The sequence below is a fragment of the Chrysemys picta genome, chromosome 1 (genome assembly GCF_011386835.1).
Source record: "Chrysemys picta bellii isolate R12L10 chromosome 1, ASM1138683v2, whole genome shotgun sequence".
NCBI lineage: Eukaryota > Metazoa > Chordata > Testudines > Emydidae > Chrysemys > Chrysemys picta.
The window spans coordinates 113,937-131,465 of record NC_088791.1 but is presented as its reverse complement, the minus strand read 5'-3'; the positions used below and the strand labels follow the sequence as shown (position 1 = coordinate 131,465).

The window sequence follows — 17,529 nt, the reverse complement described above, 5'->3', positions numbered from 1 at the left end:
TTCAGAGAAGAGCCACGAGAATGATTAAGGGATTAGGAAACACGCCTTATAGTGATTGAGCTCTTTGAGCCTATCTATTTTGCTTAATAAAGAGAAGATTAAGGAGTGACTTAGAGTCTATAAGTATCTACCTGGAGAACAAATATTTAATAATGGGCTCGTCAATGTAGCAAAGGTGTAACATGAGGCTGGAAGTCGAAGCTAGACAAATTCAGACTGGAAATAAGGCTTAAATTTTTAACAGCCTAATAAACCATTGGAACAATTTACCAAGGATCATGGTGGATTCTCCATCACTGACGATTTTTAAATCAAGACAGGATGTTTTTCTAAATGATATAATGTAAGAATTATAGTGGGGAAGTTCTATGGCCTATGTTATACGGGAGGTCAGACTATATCATCACAATGGTCATTCTGGCCTTGGAATCTATGAATCATTTCAGGCTGTTCATCTCTATAGGGTATTCTACTTCAGTAAAGACCATCTCACTGAGATGTATGGGCCACTTTCATGTCTCTCTGAACCTCCTATACTGCAGATGGATGTGTAGAGCCTCCCCCCCCCCCCTTCCCTCCATCCTCCCTAGAGATTTCCCCATTCAGCATTATGCTGTGCAGGGCATCTGGATATAGCAAAGCAGGTGCTGATGATTAATTTCATATAATGTTATAGCAGAGTGCCAGTTCTGCTATAGCTAAGGATGGGAAGCCCTTCCTGTTTCAAGGATGTCTAAGTGCTCTAAAATCCACATACTTACACAGGTTGTCTTGAAATTTGCCTCAGCGAAGCATAGGGTAGAGTTAGTGATTCAAATCTGGGGGCATGTGAGCAAGGGGTTTCAAAGACAAAGCCCCTCAAAAACAAAACAAAACAGTGTTTCATAAAGTTCCCAGATCCTATCAACTTTGAAGTTTGAAACTCACCCTTGGCAGAAGCCTGATAATGAACTGTAAACATTTGGGTAAAATCTGACTCCATTAAAGTTTTTTATTTTTTTATTTTGGAGAAATGTAATCTGAATACAGCAGATAAATCAGAAAGTGCTCAAACTATTTTTGAAAATAAAATAAATTACATATAGATTCCAAGGCCAGAAGGGACCACTGTGATAATCTAGTCTGAGCTCCTGTATATCATAGGTCATAGAGCTTCACCAAAATAATACATGAGTACCTCCAGGCAATCTTAACTCTGGGTTAACAAACTTTGTCAGTGACTAGTCATTAACTGCAGATATTATCATCTCTGCATCTAGGTGCTGCCGACACATGACTGCTTTAGATGTTGTTTACCACTTGTATACCTGGCCAGTCTCCACTTCAGCCACAGAACAGCAATGTTGAGCCCTGTCAGTGATTTGCTTCCAAGAATAAAGTAGTCTTATTTTTCTCTCTCTTGCCATCTGTTTTTAACTTGTTTTCATGTTCAAGTTTTTCCTGGTCTCTTACAGACTCTCAGGTTATAATCCCTGCACCAAGTTCCTTTTCAATACTAATGTTGGGAATACCAAAATGCAAACACTTCTGCTGGTGAATTTGGGATTGACGACAGAGAAGGGGAAATCAATAATTGTATTCCTTTATAAATTAACAATACTTTGTAATGTGAGCACACCGTATTTGGGCTCATGTCCTCAGGTTATCTGACCTGAAAATCCCAGGCTTATTTCACTCGAACATTAATTACAATAATTTAGCAAAGTTTTAGAATTCATTTTACCTTCCAAAATGAGCTAGAAAACTCCCTCTGATTGGCTTATTCCCATGTAAAATTTAAAAAGTCTGTATAAGCCTAGTTGTGCTATTCTCTGTAAAAAGAACACTGTCGATTTAAAAATCCTATCTGGCGAAATAAAACTTTACTAATGTTACTAAGAAACAGTTAATTATTAAAATGTAGACAGTAAAAACTCTCATGTACTCTTCACATTTTAAGCCAGATGTTTAACTTTTGGCATCTCTCTGATCTTAAGGAACATCATTTAAATTACAGTCATATTTGTTTGTCATGAATTTCTCTTTCAAGTTCTCACTGCTACAGTGTTAGGGTTGCAAATACTACAGAGAAAGGTTTATTTGTTTCTAAACAATTTTCTACTGGAATTTTTAACATCATGGTACATTTCTATTGTCCTTTGACTCTGCAATCCAGCCACCCAAAAAAAAAAAAATCTAAATTTTGGATCAAATTGGAATTGTTGAATTCTTGAAGGCATCATTTACTTACTATCTTAGTAAATTCAAAAAATATTAACACTCTATGTAGCAGAACTTATTTTAAGTTTCATGTTAGTAGAGAGCGACTGCAGATGCTTCCCTGCTGGCTACAGTGTGTTAAGGTGAATATAAATTACAATCTGGTTTAAAAAGGAGTATCTGCTGATAACTGGGAAATGAGAGATGGAAGGAAAGACCAGAACACCAAAGTAACCACCACTCACTTTCATCTTCTCTTTACCTGGATACATGAATCTGTAGCTCCTCTATATGCATGGACATCTGCCTCATCTGATCTTTTAGAACTGTGCAGGTCTCCTCTCTAGCATGGATCTCCTCTTCCTTCTTTTGAATAGCCTCAGTGAACTTCTTCTCCCATTTTTTGGACTCATCTATCACTCGATCCCTGTCATCCTGGAGGGAAGTCATGCTCCTGGTGAAGGCTGCAAGCTGGGCCAGGTTTTTGTTAAGGCTGCCTTGTAGCTGCTTGGCTTCTTGGTCCCTTCTGTGCAAGGAGTCTTGAATGTCTCTGACAGTCCCTTCCATATAATCTCTCTCTCTCTGCAAAGATGCCAGCTTTTCCTCCATGTTATTTATCTCCTTTGAGTGCTTGTCTTTCTCTTGTTCCAGCCTTCTCTCAAAATCTTCATCCTTTCTCTTCATTTGAATTTTAACATGCTCTTTGCCTGCCTGCAGCTCCTCTTTCACTTTGAGACTCTCTGCTAAAACCCTTGCTGTCTCACTCTGAGTATCATCCAGTAATATTCTGCAGGAAGCCAGCTCTGCTTGTGCTTTCTTGGTGTCTTCACATGCTTTGGCTAAGTTCTCTTTGGCTGCTGCAAGTTCCTTTTGAGACTCACTTTGAACAAACTGCAGAGCTTTAATAGTTCTCTCTAGACTACTGATCTTCTCCTGACTTTTAATACAGTCCTTCTGCAACTGCTTCACCTCCTGCTGTTTCTGTTTCAGCAACTCCTGAAGCTCTTTTGCATGACTTCTGCTGCCATCTCCCTTCCGAGCACATTTTAGTTTTTCTGCATATTCCTTCTGTGTCTCTGCCTCTGCCACAGTTCTCTCTCTTGCCAGCTGCCGCTTCTCCTCCTCCAGCTCACTTACCATTCTTTGCAAGCTCTGGAGCTCAGATTTCAGTTGCTCATTTTTGGTTTGGAGGTCAACCATGTCTTGTTGATAGTTTCCAATACTTCCATTAAGTTCTGCTAGCTGATTCATGAGCCTTTCCTCCAAGTCATCCTTCTCTGCCTCCAGCGTTTCCTTCAGCTTTGTCATTCTGACAAGTTGTTCTTCCATTTGTCTGTTAGTTAGTTCCATCTTGGCTACTGTTTCCTGAAGGGTGTTCAGTTCATGGACTTTTGCTGCCACTTGGCTCTCTAAGGCCTTCTTCTCCTCTCCTAAGGTTTCAACACTCCTGCAGATGCTGCCTACTTGTTCTTCTGCAGCCATTCTATTTTCCTCCAGTTCTGTGATTCGCTCTGTGAGCTGAGCTATTTGCTGTAAGTAAGTATTAATTTCATCCTGTGAGCTGCTACCTTCATTTAATTTCTCTTCTGCCTCAGTTACAATGCCTGCTCTAAGAGGCTCTGGAGACTTTGCGCAGGGCCCTAAATCCACTTGATTGTCAGTCACTTCTAGAGGTAATGCTGCTGTGGGAATAGCTTGATTTGCTCCTTCCACTATAGTTTTTTGGACACCATGCTTGGCTGCTGCCTCTAGGTTTTCCTTCAGCTTGAATTCTGTGCACTGTAATTGGTGCTTTAAGACTTCAACTTCTTGACTAAGAGAACCCTTTTCAGCCATTAATGCTTCAAGTTGAATGGAAAGAGATTGGCAGTCCCTCCTAGAGCTCTCTAGTGCCTCTCTAAGACTAGTGCTTGTCAAGAAAGCCATAGCTCCATCCCTATTTAGGTCACCCTCTATAGGGTGCAACTCTGCTCTCAGCCGTTCGTTCTCCTCTTCCAGTTCCAGGATCTTTTGTTGCTTGGATTTTGCAAACTTCCTCATTTTTTCTTTCATTCCCTCCATCTCCTGCTCAGCCTCTTGCAGCTGCTTATCTACTTCTCTTTTCTTAGCCTCAGCACCTTTCAACTTGCTGAAAATGTCTTGCTTTTCCTGCCTGATAGTTTCCAGAACACGATGAATTCGCTCAGCCTCATTACTTACATTCTCATAGGACTGCAAGAGGGTTTCATATTCTTTCTGCAGCTCCTTATATTTCTCTTGCCACTCAGAACTCTCAGCAGCCTGAGAACATTTCAAGGATTCAATCTCCTTCTCTAGCTTCTCCTTCTCTTGAGTGATCCCCTCTAGAGCCAGCTTCAGACTTTCACAAGAGCTATCAAGGTTCTGATTTTCCATTAAAGCCTTGTCAACTTCTGCAATGAGTTTCTCTCTCTCTTCAGTGACACCTACTAACTTTTCTGATAATGCATCTTTTTCCCTATCCCAATCACAAATCTGGCTCTCCATATCTGCCAACCTCAGAGAGAGATTTTCTATAGTCATTTTGGCAGTAGCCAGCTCCTCTTTTAGAGTCTTGCTCTCTTTAAGTGCCTCTTTTCTAGAGATGAGTGCAGCCTGCAGCTTTCTCTGCATTTGGTTCTTAGATTTGGCTTCTTCAGCCCCCTCATCTGGTCTCTGCTGGACTTCAAGAAGCTCAGCTTTCAGTCGCTTGCTTTGTTCCTCGTGCATACTAGTTTGTTTTTCCAGTTGACTGTGCAGAGTCTTGATCAAGTCTTCTTTTTCCAGGAAATCTCTCTGTACATGAGTAAGAGCGTTGCTTTTCTCCCTTAGCTGCAAGTTTAAGAGTTCAATTTCTTCATCCTTTTTGCTCATGAGATTTTTTAGCTCCTCTACTTCTTGTTTAAGTGCCTTCAGATTGTCCTGTCTGGAAATCTCTGCTTGACTTTTTTCCAGTTCTGCCTGAAGACTTGGTGCATGGGCTTCCGTCTGGTGACAGGTGCTCTTCAGACCTTCCATCTCTGAGAGCAATTGTGCTATGTGCTCTTGTAGCTGAATGACTGCTTCTGATTTGCAAGCAAGATCACTTTCCAAATGGCTGACTTTGAATTCTAGTTCATCTTTCTTGGTCTGCAGATTCTTGAGCTCCACCTTAAATTCTTCCACAGAAACATCTGTCTCCTGTAAGAGGTTATTTGTTTTAGTATTTTCTATTTCCAAGCATGAAGTCTCAATCCAGCCTTGGTTCCAGCCAGAATGCTGTACATTTCCTGCAAGCTCTTGTGTTACATCAAGTACAGACTCAGCTGACCTTTGGAAATGGATGCCTGGCAGAGAATGGCTCTCTGTACACTCTCTCTGTGCTTGGAGTTGCCTGAGCTGATCTTGGATGCTTTCCTTCTCTTTGCTTTGCTTACCAAACTGTTCTTGTAGGAGATTGTAATCATCCTTCTGCTGTTTCAGCTGCTCTCTGTGGTGTCGATCTTTTTCTTGAGCCTTCTTTATAGTGTCCTTACGGGAAGTCAGTGCTTCCTGAAGCTTCTTCTGAAGTTGCTCTTTTTCTTGTTCAAGGGCTGAGATTCTCTCTTTCAGGGCAGACTTATGTTCTTCAAACCCTGCAGCAGCTGGACTGTTCACCTCATCCTCTTTAGAAGCAGCTGGGTCAGAATCTTCTAAGCACTTATTGGCTGTGATAAGTTTCTGGATGGCTGACTGGCTTTCCATAATTTCAGCCTGCTTTGAATCAATTAGGTTGGTCTTATCCTGCAAACTTTTCTTCATCTCCTCAATCAGAGCCTGCAACTGTGCTTCAGCTGCTTCCTTCTCCAGCAAGTCCTTCTGGATGCTCTGCAGCTCAGCTTCCCTTTCAGAAAGCAACTGCATGAGAGACATCTCCCTGGCTTGGCTTTCAGGAGTCACGTCTCCCTCTGCATTTAGGCCACTTGCTGTAGTTTCTTCCACTTCAGCTTTCTGAGCTTCTGCCCCAAACGTCCCTCTCACTTGCACCAGCTCATTCTCTAGCTTGTTGACCTTCTTCAGAAGTTCCTTCCTGTTGATGAGAGCTGCCTGCAGCTTTCGCTTCACTTGCTCATTTTCTTTTTTGAGATGCTCCAGTTCACTTCCTAGCACCTCTCTCTCCTTACACACTGCCGCCACCATCTCACTCTGCTGCTCATACCCCTTGCATTTCAGACACAAGTCTTCTGCTTCTCCTGTTTGTCCCATGTGCTGGTCTCTTATCTCCTCAGTTTTCAGCAATAAGCTCATCTGCTCTTTAAGGCCATTTAGCTCACTCCCCAGAGCAAATTTCTCTTCATTCAGCTGGCCTATTTTCTCAGACATTGTGATGCTGATTTCAGTCACCTGCTGATCCCTCTCCAGTAAAGCTTGCTGGAGGTTCTCATTATCCCCAGTCCGTTCAGCAAGGAGCTGTTCTAGCCTTGCTGTGTCAAGCTCCTTTGAAACAGTGTCTTGGGTAAGCTCCTCTATCTTGACTGTGTTCTCCCTCAGATGTTCTTGCAGATCAAGCACTTCACACTCCGTTTTCTGGAGCTGGTTTCTCAGACTTTTTGCTAGAGCATCCTGTTTCGAAAGCTGAAGCTGTGCCTCATCCAGGTCCTTTTGCAAAGCTTCAATTTTTATCTCTTTGGATTTATATTCATTTTTCAGGCTCTGGATTTGTTCTTTCAGTAGACTGTGCTGTATAGTTCTGCTTTCATAGTCAGATAGCCTCTGCTTTTCTGAATCCATTAGATTTCCCTCAAGCTGCTTCACTTGCTCCTTTAGTTCTGTTATGGTACAAAGCTCCTTCATCTGAGACAGGAGCTGATCTCTCTCTTCAGTCAGAACATGCAATGCACTGTTAGAGTTCTCTGCATTTTTCCTGCATTCCTCAGCCAGCTGGGTTAGCCTATTTATTTCTGCCACTTGCTCTTCTGAGTCTTTCTTATACAATTCCTCTGATTTCTGCAGACTTGTTTGCAGCTCCATAATTTTTATTTGCAACTGTGTCAGCTCCTGAGGCTGAGAAAGACCAAGCTCTGTAGTTGTTGCAGAGAGACCTCCTCTAAGCCCTTGCACTGCCTCCATTTCCCCTCCACTGTGGGTGATGTGCTCCAGGGGTACTCCTGGGAAGCTGTCTGTCTCTTCCTGAAGCACAGAGGTTTTCTGCACTTCCTCCACTGTCAGCGAGCAGCTGCTCAATTCACTCTGGATAGATGAGGTCTTTTGTCCTTCTCCCTCGAGGAATCTTGTCTGGAATCTTCCTCCCATACGGTTTATTTCTTCCTCTGCCCAGTTCATTGCAGGTGTTTGGCTTCCTGGGTCCAGGAGCTGTCCCTTCAGAAATGTTATCTCCTCTTGAGCTTCCCTCAATTCCAGCAGCAAGACTGACAGCTCTTTATGTTTCGCTGCAGAAAGATACTCCAGAATGCCAGCTGGGCCTCTTTCTTCAGCAGACTGCCCGCTGCTGCTTCTGGGGTTTTCGTCTGTACCGATCTAGAACAAGAAAAAAGAGCTAGTCGCAAATAAACCACAATTCTCTTGAACCCCATGAGAGGGCTGACTTACTCTGCCCTGCATCTGGATGCCTCTGCCTCATTTTCCCCCTTTGTTGATACCATAAAGTGTACACATTTTACATGTTGCAGCTAAGGTTCCCGTTTCTTGGACTGTTTATTGTAACATAAAGGTATTCAAGGACCTTTTATATCCTTCCCAATTACCCATGTCAGAGCTTCAGGGATTGGCTCTGAGCGCCCTGCCATGGGCTCACCTGCTAGTTCTCAGATGCCCATAGTTTCTCTAGAGACAGACTCTAAAGTGTTCTTCTCTTCCTGTGCCTCTCTCAGGTCTCCCTGTAGGCCTCTTCCACCAGTATCTTCATGGGCTCCTGTCCCAGATCCCTCTGGGTAGGGAGCTTTCCTGGTACCACTTCAAACAGAGTTTTTGTGGGGAGATCTACACCAGGTCTTTCCCAGCTTCTGGTTTAACTGTACTATATGAGAGGAACCTACTTTTTATTTCCTGCCTTGATTATTTGAACAGTTACATAACCCTTCCTAATTGTCTTTTACAGTGATTACAAGCAGCTGCTACCATTCCAAGGGCAAAAGGGTTCATTCTTTCCCTGCCAGTGCAGGGAAAAGGTCAGCACACCCACTCTCACATCTTCAGTGCAGGCATCAAGGAATTGCCACATTGGGATTGGGTGTGGGAAGAAGGGTAAGATCAGCACGACAGGAACTTCAGACCAGAAATGTAACCAGACTCCTGTGGGAGGTCTTGTTCACACACAGCGTCAAATCCTTAACCATTTTAGCATCCTCTGCCACTTCTGTTGCTGGGCTGTAAACCAGATAGGGGTTTGGTCCCCACTGAGCCTGTTCATAGGGCTCTAAAACAAGAGGGTTGTTCCCTATTCTGTGTCTGATGCCAGGATCAGAGGGCTAGACAAGACATCTGGACCAAGGTATTTGCTCTTATTCAAGTAGCATTCCTTGTGGTCTCACTCTCTTCTGGAGATAGGGGGGCAATGAATCCTCCTCAGAGCAAAGGGTGGAGGTCACCTATCCTCCCTCCTCCCTCGTATTTATGCTTTAACTCCCCATAACATTAATATTCTGGTGTTGCAATGGCTGTGCTGCTGTCAAGCTGGAGGAAGGGATTGATTAACAAGGAATGATTAAAGAGAGCTAAATACATAGAGCCTTGCTCATCACCATAATAGCACCATCAGGTTGTGTGATTGTGGAAGCTCTATAATTTGAGCCTTTTCAAACTAGGTTGGACATTATCTAGACTATAGACTTGTCTAACTTTGTGACAGAACCTATATTGCCAAGGTCATACCTGGGTTAGAGCCATGGTATCTTCAGATGGCTGAGGAGATTGTGGTTCATTATTCACTAGTGTTGCTGAATGACCTAGTAACAAAATACATGCATGTCACCAGCAGAAAATCCAGATCCAAAGCAAGCCAGTGAGCAGACGGAAAGAGATCTAGACACATGGGGCTGGAGCTTCCTCAAGTCCTCAGGAAGTGAGGGGAGAAGAGAGACAGACAGTGGTGCCCGAGGGCAGGCTCCCCTCACCCTCCAGGCCTAGCAGCCTATCCCTTTGACTGGGGCACCACATGGTGCAGGACCTTCCTTAACTCATGGGGATGGAGTGAGTTGGAGAAAGGGGGAAGAGAAGGGGAACCAGGGCAGGCTCGCCCACCAGGATCCAGCAAGTCCATTCCCCTCTCTGCAATAACAGCCTTCTCTTGCTGCCAGCTAACATAGTTAGTCCTGAAGTTTAAGCGGTAGCACATAACAGAATTAGTTTCAGAGTAGCAGCCGTGTTAGTCTGTATCCTCAAAAAGAACAGGAGTACTTGTGGCACCTTAGAGACTAACAAATTTATTAGAGCATAAGCTTTCGTGGGCTACAACCCACTTCTTCGGATGCATATAGAGTGAAACATATATTGAGGAGATATATATACACACATACAGAGAGCATGAACAGGTGGGAGTTGTCTTACCAACTCTGAGAGGCCAATTACTATCAGGAACAGTATCCCCGATAATGTCACAGCTAATCTGGTGGCTGAACTCTGTGACTTTGTCCTCACCCACAACTATTTCACATTTGGGGACAATATATACCTTCAAGTCAGCGGCACTGCTATGGGTACCCGCATGGCCCCACAGTATGCCAACATTTTTATGGCTGACTTAGAACAACGCTTCCTTAGCTCTCGTCCCCTAACGCCCCTACTCTACTTGCGCTACATTGATGACATCTTCATCATCTGGACGCATGGAAAAGAAGCCCTTGAGGAATTCCACCATGATTTCAATAATTTCCATCTCACCATCAACCTCAATCAATCCACACAAGTGGTCCATTTCCTGGACACTACTGTGCTAATAAGCGATGGTCACATAAATACCACCCTATACCGGAAACCTACTGACCGCTACACTTACCTACATGCCTCCAACTTCCATCCAGGACACACCACACGATCCATTGTCTACAGCCAAGCTCTAAGATATAACCGCATTTGCTCTAATCCCTCAGATAGAGACAAGCACCTACAAGATCTCTATCAAGCATTCTTAAAACTACAATACCCACCTGCTGAAGTGAAAAAAACAGATTGACAGAGCCAGACGAGAACCCAGAAGTCACCTCCTACAAGACAGGGCCAACAAAGAAAATAACAGAACACCACTAGCTGTCACCTTCAGCCCCCAACTAAAACCTCTCCAGCGCATCATCAGAGATCTACAACCTATCCTGAAAGATGATCCTTTACTCTCACAGATCTTGGGAGACAGAAATGTCCTCGCTTACAGACAACCCCCCAACCTAAAGCAAATACTCACCAGTAACCACACATCACTGAACAAAAACACTGACCCAGGAACCTATCCTTGTAACAAAGCCCGATGCCAACTCTGTCCACATATCTATTCAAGTGACATCATCATAGGGCCTAATCACATCAGCCATACCATCAGGTGCTCGTTCACCTGCACATCTACCAATGTGATATATGCCATCATGTGCCAGCAATGCCCCTCTGCCATGTACATTGGCCAAACCGGACAGTCTCTACGCAAAAGAATTAATGGACACAAATCCGACATCAGGAATCATAATACTCAAAAACCAGTGGGAGAACACTTTAACCTGTCTGGCCATTCTATGACAGACCTGCGGGTTTAAAACAGAAAAACTTCAAAAACAGACTCCAAGGAGAGACTGCTGAGCTGGAATTGATATGCAAACTAGACACAATCAACTCAGGATTAAATAAGGACTGGGAATGGCTGAGCCATTACAAACATTGAATCTCTCTCTCCTTGTAAGTATTCTCACACTTGCTTCTTATCAAACTGTCTGTACTGAGCTATCTTGATTATCACTTCAAAAGTTTTTTTTCTCCTACTTAATTGGCCTCTCAGAGTTGGTAAGACAACTCCCACCTGTTCATGCTCTCTGTATGTGTGTATATATATCTCCTCAATATATGTTTCACTCTATATGCATCCAAAGAAGTGGGTTGTAGCCCACGAAAGCTTATGCTCTAATAAACAGAATTAGTTTTTACCTTTTGCTTTAAAAATACCCCTAGGAAATTAAAAACAAAAAATGTTAAAAGAACACTGAGGCGGCAATTCAAGCTCTTGAATGTTAGCAAATGCCAGATTTATGATTTCCCATGCATTTTAATTCTGCCCCCCTTTGCATATGCATTATGATACAGTCTTTAATTACATAATCACATGCTATTTTTTCCACAGGACACCTGCTTCATTCAGTGCAGGACACACAAGTGGACAGATTTAAGAAAAACTAAATCTGGTATTTCCTAAATTTCAAGAGCTTGACTTAACATTTTTAACATTGTTTTATTTGTATGCAAGAATCTTACTAGACAAGATGGACAAAGGAGGGAAAACAGAGGCACAAAGAGGGGAAGTGACTTGCCCATGGTCACACAGCAGGTTAGTGACAGAGCAAGGAACAGAATTAAGATCTCCTGACTCCCAGCCCAGTGTCCTATCCCCTGGACAATGCTGCCTCACACCTTTCCTGTATACTACCTCAGACTCTGATCCTACCAACCCTTCTCTCTCCTTCTTATCTCAGAGGCCACCTCATAACCCAATATAAAAATCTTCCTCCCCACTGTGCCACCTCAGATTTACTCCCTCTGTCTCCCCATGTATAGTATCAGAACCTTCCTCTTTCTGCACAGCTTCAGAACCTGGCCTCAAAGTCCCTCTCCCTGAATCACTTCAGACCCTTCCATGAAGCCTCATAGCCTCTCCCAAGCTGTGCAGTCTCCCTAACTTCTCCAATTCTGTGACGTTACCATCAGGCCCAGGTGAGCAGTATCCAGAGCAGGATGGTCCTTCTTGAGTCACCAAGTCCAGTAACTTAGAATCAGTTCCAGTGCTGTCAGTCTATTGGAAAACAAAGATTGGTTGGTTGGTTCAGAGCTGTAATCATCACCCTTGGACTCAGCTGTTTTAGCTGGCTGGCACATTGTCTGACCACTCTGAATCCTGCTACTTTAAGACCTACATCTGCAGCCTAATGGAGATACAAAACATTGCATAAGATACTAGATAAAAGCCTGAATGCAGATCTCAGTGAGCTATCAAGTTAACCCTTAGGGAACCAAGAAATATCAACATCCTAAGCACCTCCCCCACCACACCCTATATGTGACCCCCACATTCCTTCTCTTCTCCAAAAAGGAGCAACTCCATTTTCCTATCCTTCCATCATCTTCCTTTGACACACCAGGTGAGGGCCTTTCCCAGCAGGCAGAGCATCCCATGACGTAAACAGACCAACTCAGATCAAAGCCAGAGATTAATTCACTTATGGGTGAATATCAAAGAAATGTTAAGTGTCCTGGTATATGTGGAGCAATTCACTTGTGTGCGCATATCAAAGAACATAAGAATATAAGTACGGTCATATTGGGTCAGACCAAAGATCCATCTAGCCCAGTATCCTATCTTCCGACAGCGGCCAATGCCACACAGCAAATGAACAGAACAGGTAATATCAAGTGATCCATCCCCTGTTGCCCATTCCCAGCTTCTGGCAAACAGAAGAAATGTTAATGTTATTGTCTTCACTTACTTATAACCTGTTGTTTACTATCGTATTACATTATGTATACCCGGTAATTAAATAACCCTAGATTGAAGTGTGTGTTAGTGTTAAGATGTAAATGTACTGGATGTGTAAACTTATTGAAAAATAACAAAAGATTGTTTCTGGCTATCACATTGTGTTCATATTATGTTTACCCATTGCACAAGATTGGAATCTTGGAAATGTAAAAGATTGCTAACAGCGGAGCATGGGTTGTTGTGTTCGACAATGGAAGTTCACAGATTCTGTTTGCATTTAAATCAACAAAAGAAGAGCCCATGTTGTGATGAAAAATTTGCCAGATTGCTTTCCACAGAAAGCAGCTATAAGAATGGATCTAAGGATTGATCCTGTATCTCTGAACTGTTTGGGATTCTAACAGGGCGGACTACTGAACAAGTAGACAGAGATCCCCAGAATTACCCTGGGCAACCCCGAGGAACTTTTGGAAAACCAGCAGATCACTACATCTCTATCATCATTTTGGACTTACTAACTGACTCACCTGTTAATGTATTTTACCTGCTTTAACCTCTCAATAACTCTAATTTCTTTTCTTACTAATAAAACTTTAGTTCGTTTACTAGAGAAATCGGCTTCCAGCATTGTTTTTGGTGTGAAATCAAGACTATTCATTGACCTGGGGTAAGTGACTGACTCTTTGGGGTTGGGAATAACCTAATGTGATGTGGAATTTGGTGCAAGAGACCATTATCACAAAGTCCAATGTGTCTGGGTGGCAAGGCCGGCTGGAGAACCTAAGGGGACTGTTTGTGGCCCCATGGTAAGACTAATACAGCGATCCAGAACTGCACATTTGTTATTGGCTTGGTGAAATCTAATTATAGGATATACCACCAGTTTGGGGTGTCTGCCCTGCTTTCTGACAGTCTGACTTGAAATTGGCACTCACAGTTGTGAAGCCACTTCAGACAGCATGACAACTGGTGTAGTCAAACAGGATTCACATGCCACAGGCCAACTGGCTTAACAATTAGAACCCAAGGCTATTTAAAGTTTACATTTGATATTGAGAGTTTTAAGAGTTAAAGATTAGTCACAATGGGTGAACCACAATCATATGAGCATCTTGACTTGAAAGACCTTAAAAAATTATGTAAAGAAAGGGGTTTATCCTTTGGAAAGAAAACCTCAAATCAGGAACCAGGAGCTTTGCTGATGGACTTTGACCAGAGGGCTGGGACTCAGCCTCCCCATGCCCCAGATGCTGCTACAGCAGAAATGGTCTGGATGCATATCCTTGCGGATGATAAAGCATGGGAGCACAAATAAAGATTGAGAGCCACTTCAGACAGCATGACAAGCCCATACTCTCCAGAAATTCTGTCACTGGCAACTGTTGCTGCTTTATGCCACTTATCTTCTTCTGCTTTTTAGCCTGAAGTGACAGGACCCGAGAAGTGCAGAAGGCGGAGCATATCGTGGAAAGAAAGAGTAGAATGTGCTGCTCACAGAAGGGACAGACTCTCCTTCCTCCTCAGAACTTCCTACTAAAACCCAGGAAATTAGCTGATCTCTTGGTGACATTCAGACAGGGATCTAGTTTTGTAAGACTCAGTGCATTAGGCCTTTCATCTCTACAAAAAGAGGTTCACATATGGATTGACACAGACTTAAAAAGAATTCTGTGATCTTAAGTCTCAGATCTTAATTCCCAGGACACACTGGCCAACATCACAAACCATCACAGACATTTGGCCATGCTGGTAATTTGTGCAGAAGCAAACCAAGACCAGAATAGCAAGGGTCTGTGGCTCAGAACTGAGGCACATTAGCAAAGCTAGGGTGCCCCCTCAACAAAAATAATGCAAGTCAGGGGGCATAAGGAAACAGCACACTTCGTATTCAAACAAACCTAGCAAAGCAGACATGAGGCTGAAGTTAAATTTAAGCAAGTTCCAGCAATACCAGTCAATTAAGTATTACAGCTTCCCATCAGAGCAGGGAGGTAGAGAAATATGTAGCTGTGTATTATTTTATAGCAGCAGTAGCCCTAAGCAAACCTCTCAACAATCACTCTCAAAAGCAATGCAGAGACACTGAAAAGCTTTGGGAACAAAACCGATGTCTGTTACCATCATGTACAGACCATACAATAGCAATACAGGCCACTGGGGAGTCATTCAGGATCACAGACTGCTCCATTAGGCACGATCTCCAACCCAAAGTGCAAGACTACTTTTGCCTTCATGAGTGGCAACGTCACCCATATTTATACAAACCGGGAAGAGGATGGCTGTCCAATTCAGATTAGATCTGGGCATGAGTCCAGCCTCCCCCTGCGTTGGATTCATAATCATACAAATCTCAGTCTAAACTAAAGACTTGATAAAAAATGCTTAAATGGCAATGGCCCTCCCCACTCCCAGCACTGGGCCCCATCTAATCTGTAGCTTCTTGCGCAAGGTGACCATTAGTAGTAAGAAGAACCAAATAAAGTGGCTTTGGTACATCCTGAAATGGGACAAACTCCCCCTTGCTTTTAAATCAATGACTAATAAAGAGTTAGACAGTGGCAAAATGTGAACAGTCATCTAAAACACAAACATTACCAGAGGAATAACCGGATAGCTTAGAGGCTGTGAGCCCCATGCCACTCACTCTTCCAAGCCAACAGGAGATGGGTGTGCTGGGTGAGCGGTGATATTACACCATCACCACTGCACCCCTGCTAACTGGTTGGAATGGAGGATGGTGCTTTGGAAAGAGCCCCGACCTTGCTTTCAGCTAAATTCTTAATGCAGGTATTTGGGGGCAGAGACCCATCCCCCCCATCAGCCAGTCTATCCAGCATGGAGTGAGGCAACAGGTGGTCCCCTAATACTACTACTCTTGACCTCATCTACAGGTTGTTTTTAAGGTCATCATACCATGAGCTGTTCACCATCGAATGGACTGTGCAAAGGTTCCATCTCCCTGCTCTAAGCAACAGAGTCAAAAATATTCTACTAATCCCCTGCTCCTGCTTGACAAAGGATCACTGTTTTCTCTTCTATGAGAGATCCCTTATAAGGCAATGGGAGTGCATGGGGCTGAAATGCAACCTGTAACACAGAGTTAAACCTTTAGAATGGTGCTCCCTAGGACCTAGATCAACTGGATATCAACTGGACACAGGACACCGCAGAATGGAAATGTGGCAGAACAGGGAGCAGTTGTGTGGACTGGGGAGGTTTGACAATGGATGAAGGGGGCTCAAAAAATCCCACATAACTAGTAAACAGGGATGGGGTTTGCTTTCCAGCCAAGTACAAGCTGTATTTAGAGGCCATTTCCATATTAATCCACCTAATAATAACCTAGCAAAGAGGATTGTTAGAAGACGACTCAACAGCTTATGGGAAGCAGTTTAAGGTCACGTCCTCAACCTATTTTAGGTTTTGTTCAGTCTGGTTGCTTGGTCATTACCTGGTTTGAATGTTCCATGCTCATCACAGCTTCATGCTGAGCCTCCAGGAGGGTATGTTGAGAGCACAGGGTCTCTGAAATGTTCACAAACAAGTGGTCATTAACCTTCAGAGAAAACACTCTTCTCCCTGAGTAAGGGAAGCACTCTGGTACTCCCCAGAGAGCAGGGTCCAGGGCTGTCCACAACATGCAAGTGGAGGAGGAGATATGGAGTCACCCCAGGACGGAGCATTAGTTCAAGCACTCTTCAGAGAAAGGTTAGGATTGCCCTGGCAAAGGCATGTCACCAGGACAGAGCACTACTTTGGGCACCTTTCAGAACAAAGCTATTATTGTCCTGGAGAGAGAAAGTAAAGGGCAATCAGTAGAGCTGGTAGGCTTTAAAAATGTTTGCTGTGAGGAAAAAAACCCCACAATCATTCTAACCGAACTCCTCACATTTCATTTGGATAAAGTGAAATGAAAAACTATTAGAAGGGTTATTAAATTAAATAATTTATCAGAATAAACTGGAATAGGGTTCAAAATGCAAGGGCCTTAAATTAAAAGTGAGGATGTTAGAAGAAAGCACACTCAATTTGCCTCAGTAACTTTCAGTAAACTGGCACCTAGATACTATGGTGATGGACACATTACAAAAAGCTAGACAGAAACAGAAACCGGGATAAAAGTGCTGATCTATTGTAGGTAATGATTTTAATGAATAAAGAATTGACTTTCTTGATTCATTACTGCAGGCAAGGAATTTCCATCTGGATCTAATATTGTTTGTGACAAGTTATTGTCCAGATTTTATCGTGACTGATTTTTAAATGTGTATCCTCTAATACATTCTCCTAGAGCTATGCCTGCATAAAAGAGCTAGACATGTAACCTGTTCATTTTCATGCTGGTGTCTTGCCAGTAGGAGTTTTTCGTTTTATGAATAGTCAATTCTATTAAAGATGTTGCCTCAGCCTTTTAGCAGTTTAAAAGGCCAGTTAAGATGCAATTTATGCAAGGTTTCCCCCCCCTCCAGCAACACTAACTTTGGCACATTGCAAAAACTGAGCCTTTTTTTCTGGTTAAACACAGTTTTCTATTATGGTGTAAAATATGTATGATAACATATAGAATCAGCCATAGAACCAGGTTAACACTGTTGTGGGAACCTTAATTTCTGCACTTCCTGGCTCCAAATGTACAACCTTAATATTGCATTAATGCAGTGAGATAGACAAAAAAAACAAACGAACAA

At 43.0% G+C, this 17,529-nt stretch overlaps 1 protein-coding gene across 10 annotated transcripts in view; it reads right to left on the bottom strand.

The window, feature by feature from the left end:
- The window catches only part of GOLGB1 (golgin B1), a 127,681-nt gene that overhangs the window by 57,515 nt on the left and 52,637 nt on the right, over nucleotides 1–17,529 (bottom strand). For 9 of the 10 annotated variants that reach the window (XR_010599982.1, XR_010599987.1, XR_006176791.2 and 6 more), the window contains 4 exons: nucleotides 16,293–16,366; nucleotides 12,067–12,157; nucleotides 9,046–9,119; nucleotides 2,462–7,692 (listed from right to left, as the gene is read on the bottom strand). Coding sequence is in view for 7 of the 10 variants with exons in the window: in XM_005310833.4 (XP_005310890.2) it covers nucleotides 2,462–7,692; nucleotides 9,046–9,119; nucleotides 12,067–12,157; nucleotides 16,293–16,366 (5,470 nt within the window). In the remaining 3 variants the exon portion in view is untranslated. The remainder of the gene's footprint in view (nucleotides 1–2,461; nucleotides 7,693–9,045; nucleotides 9,120–12,066; nucleotides 12,158–16,292; nucleotides 16,367–17,529) is intronic. The other variant, XM_065589892.1, reaches the window with a different exon arrangement.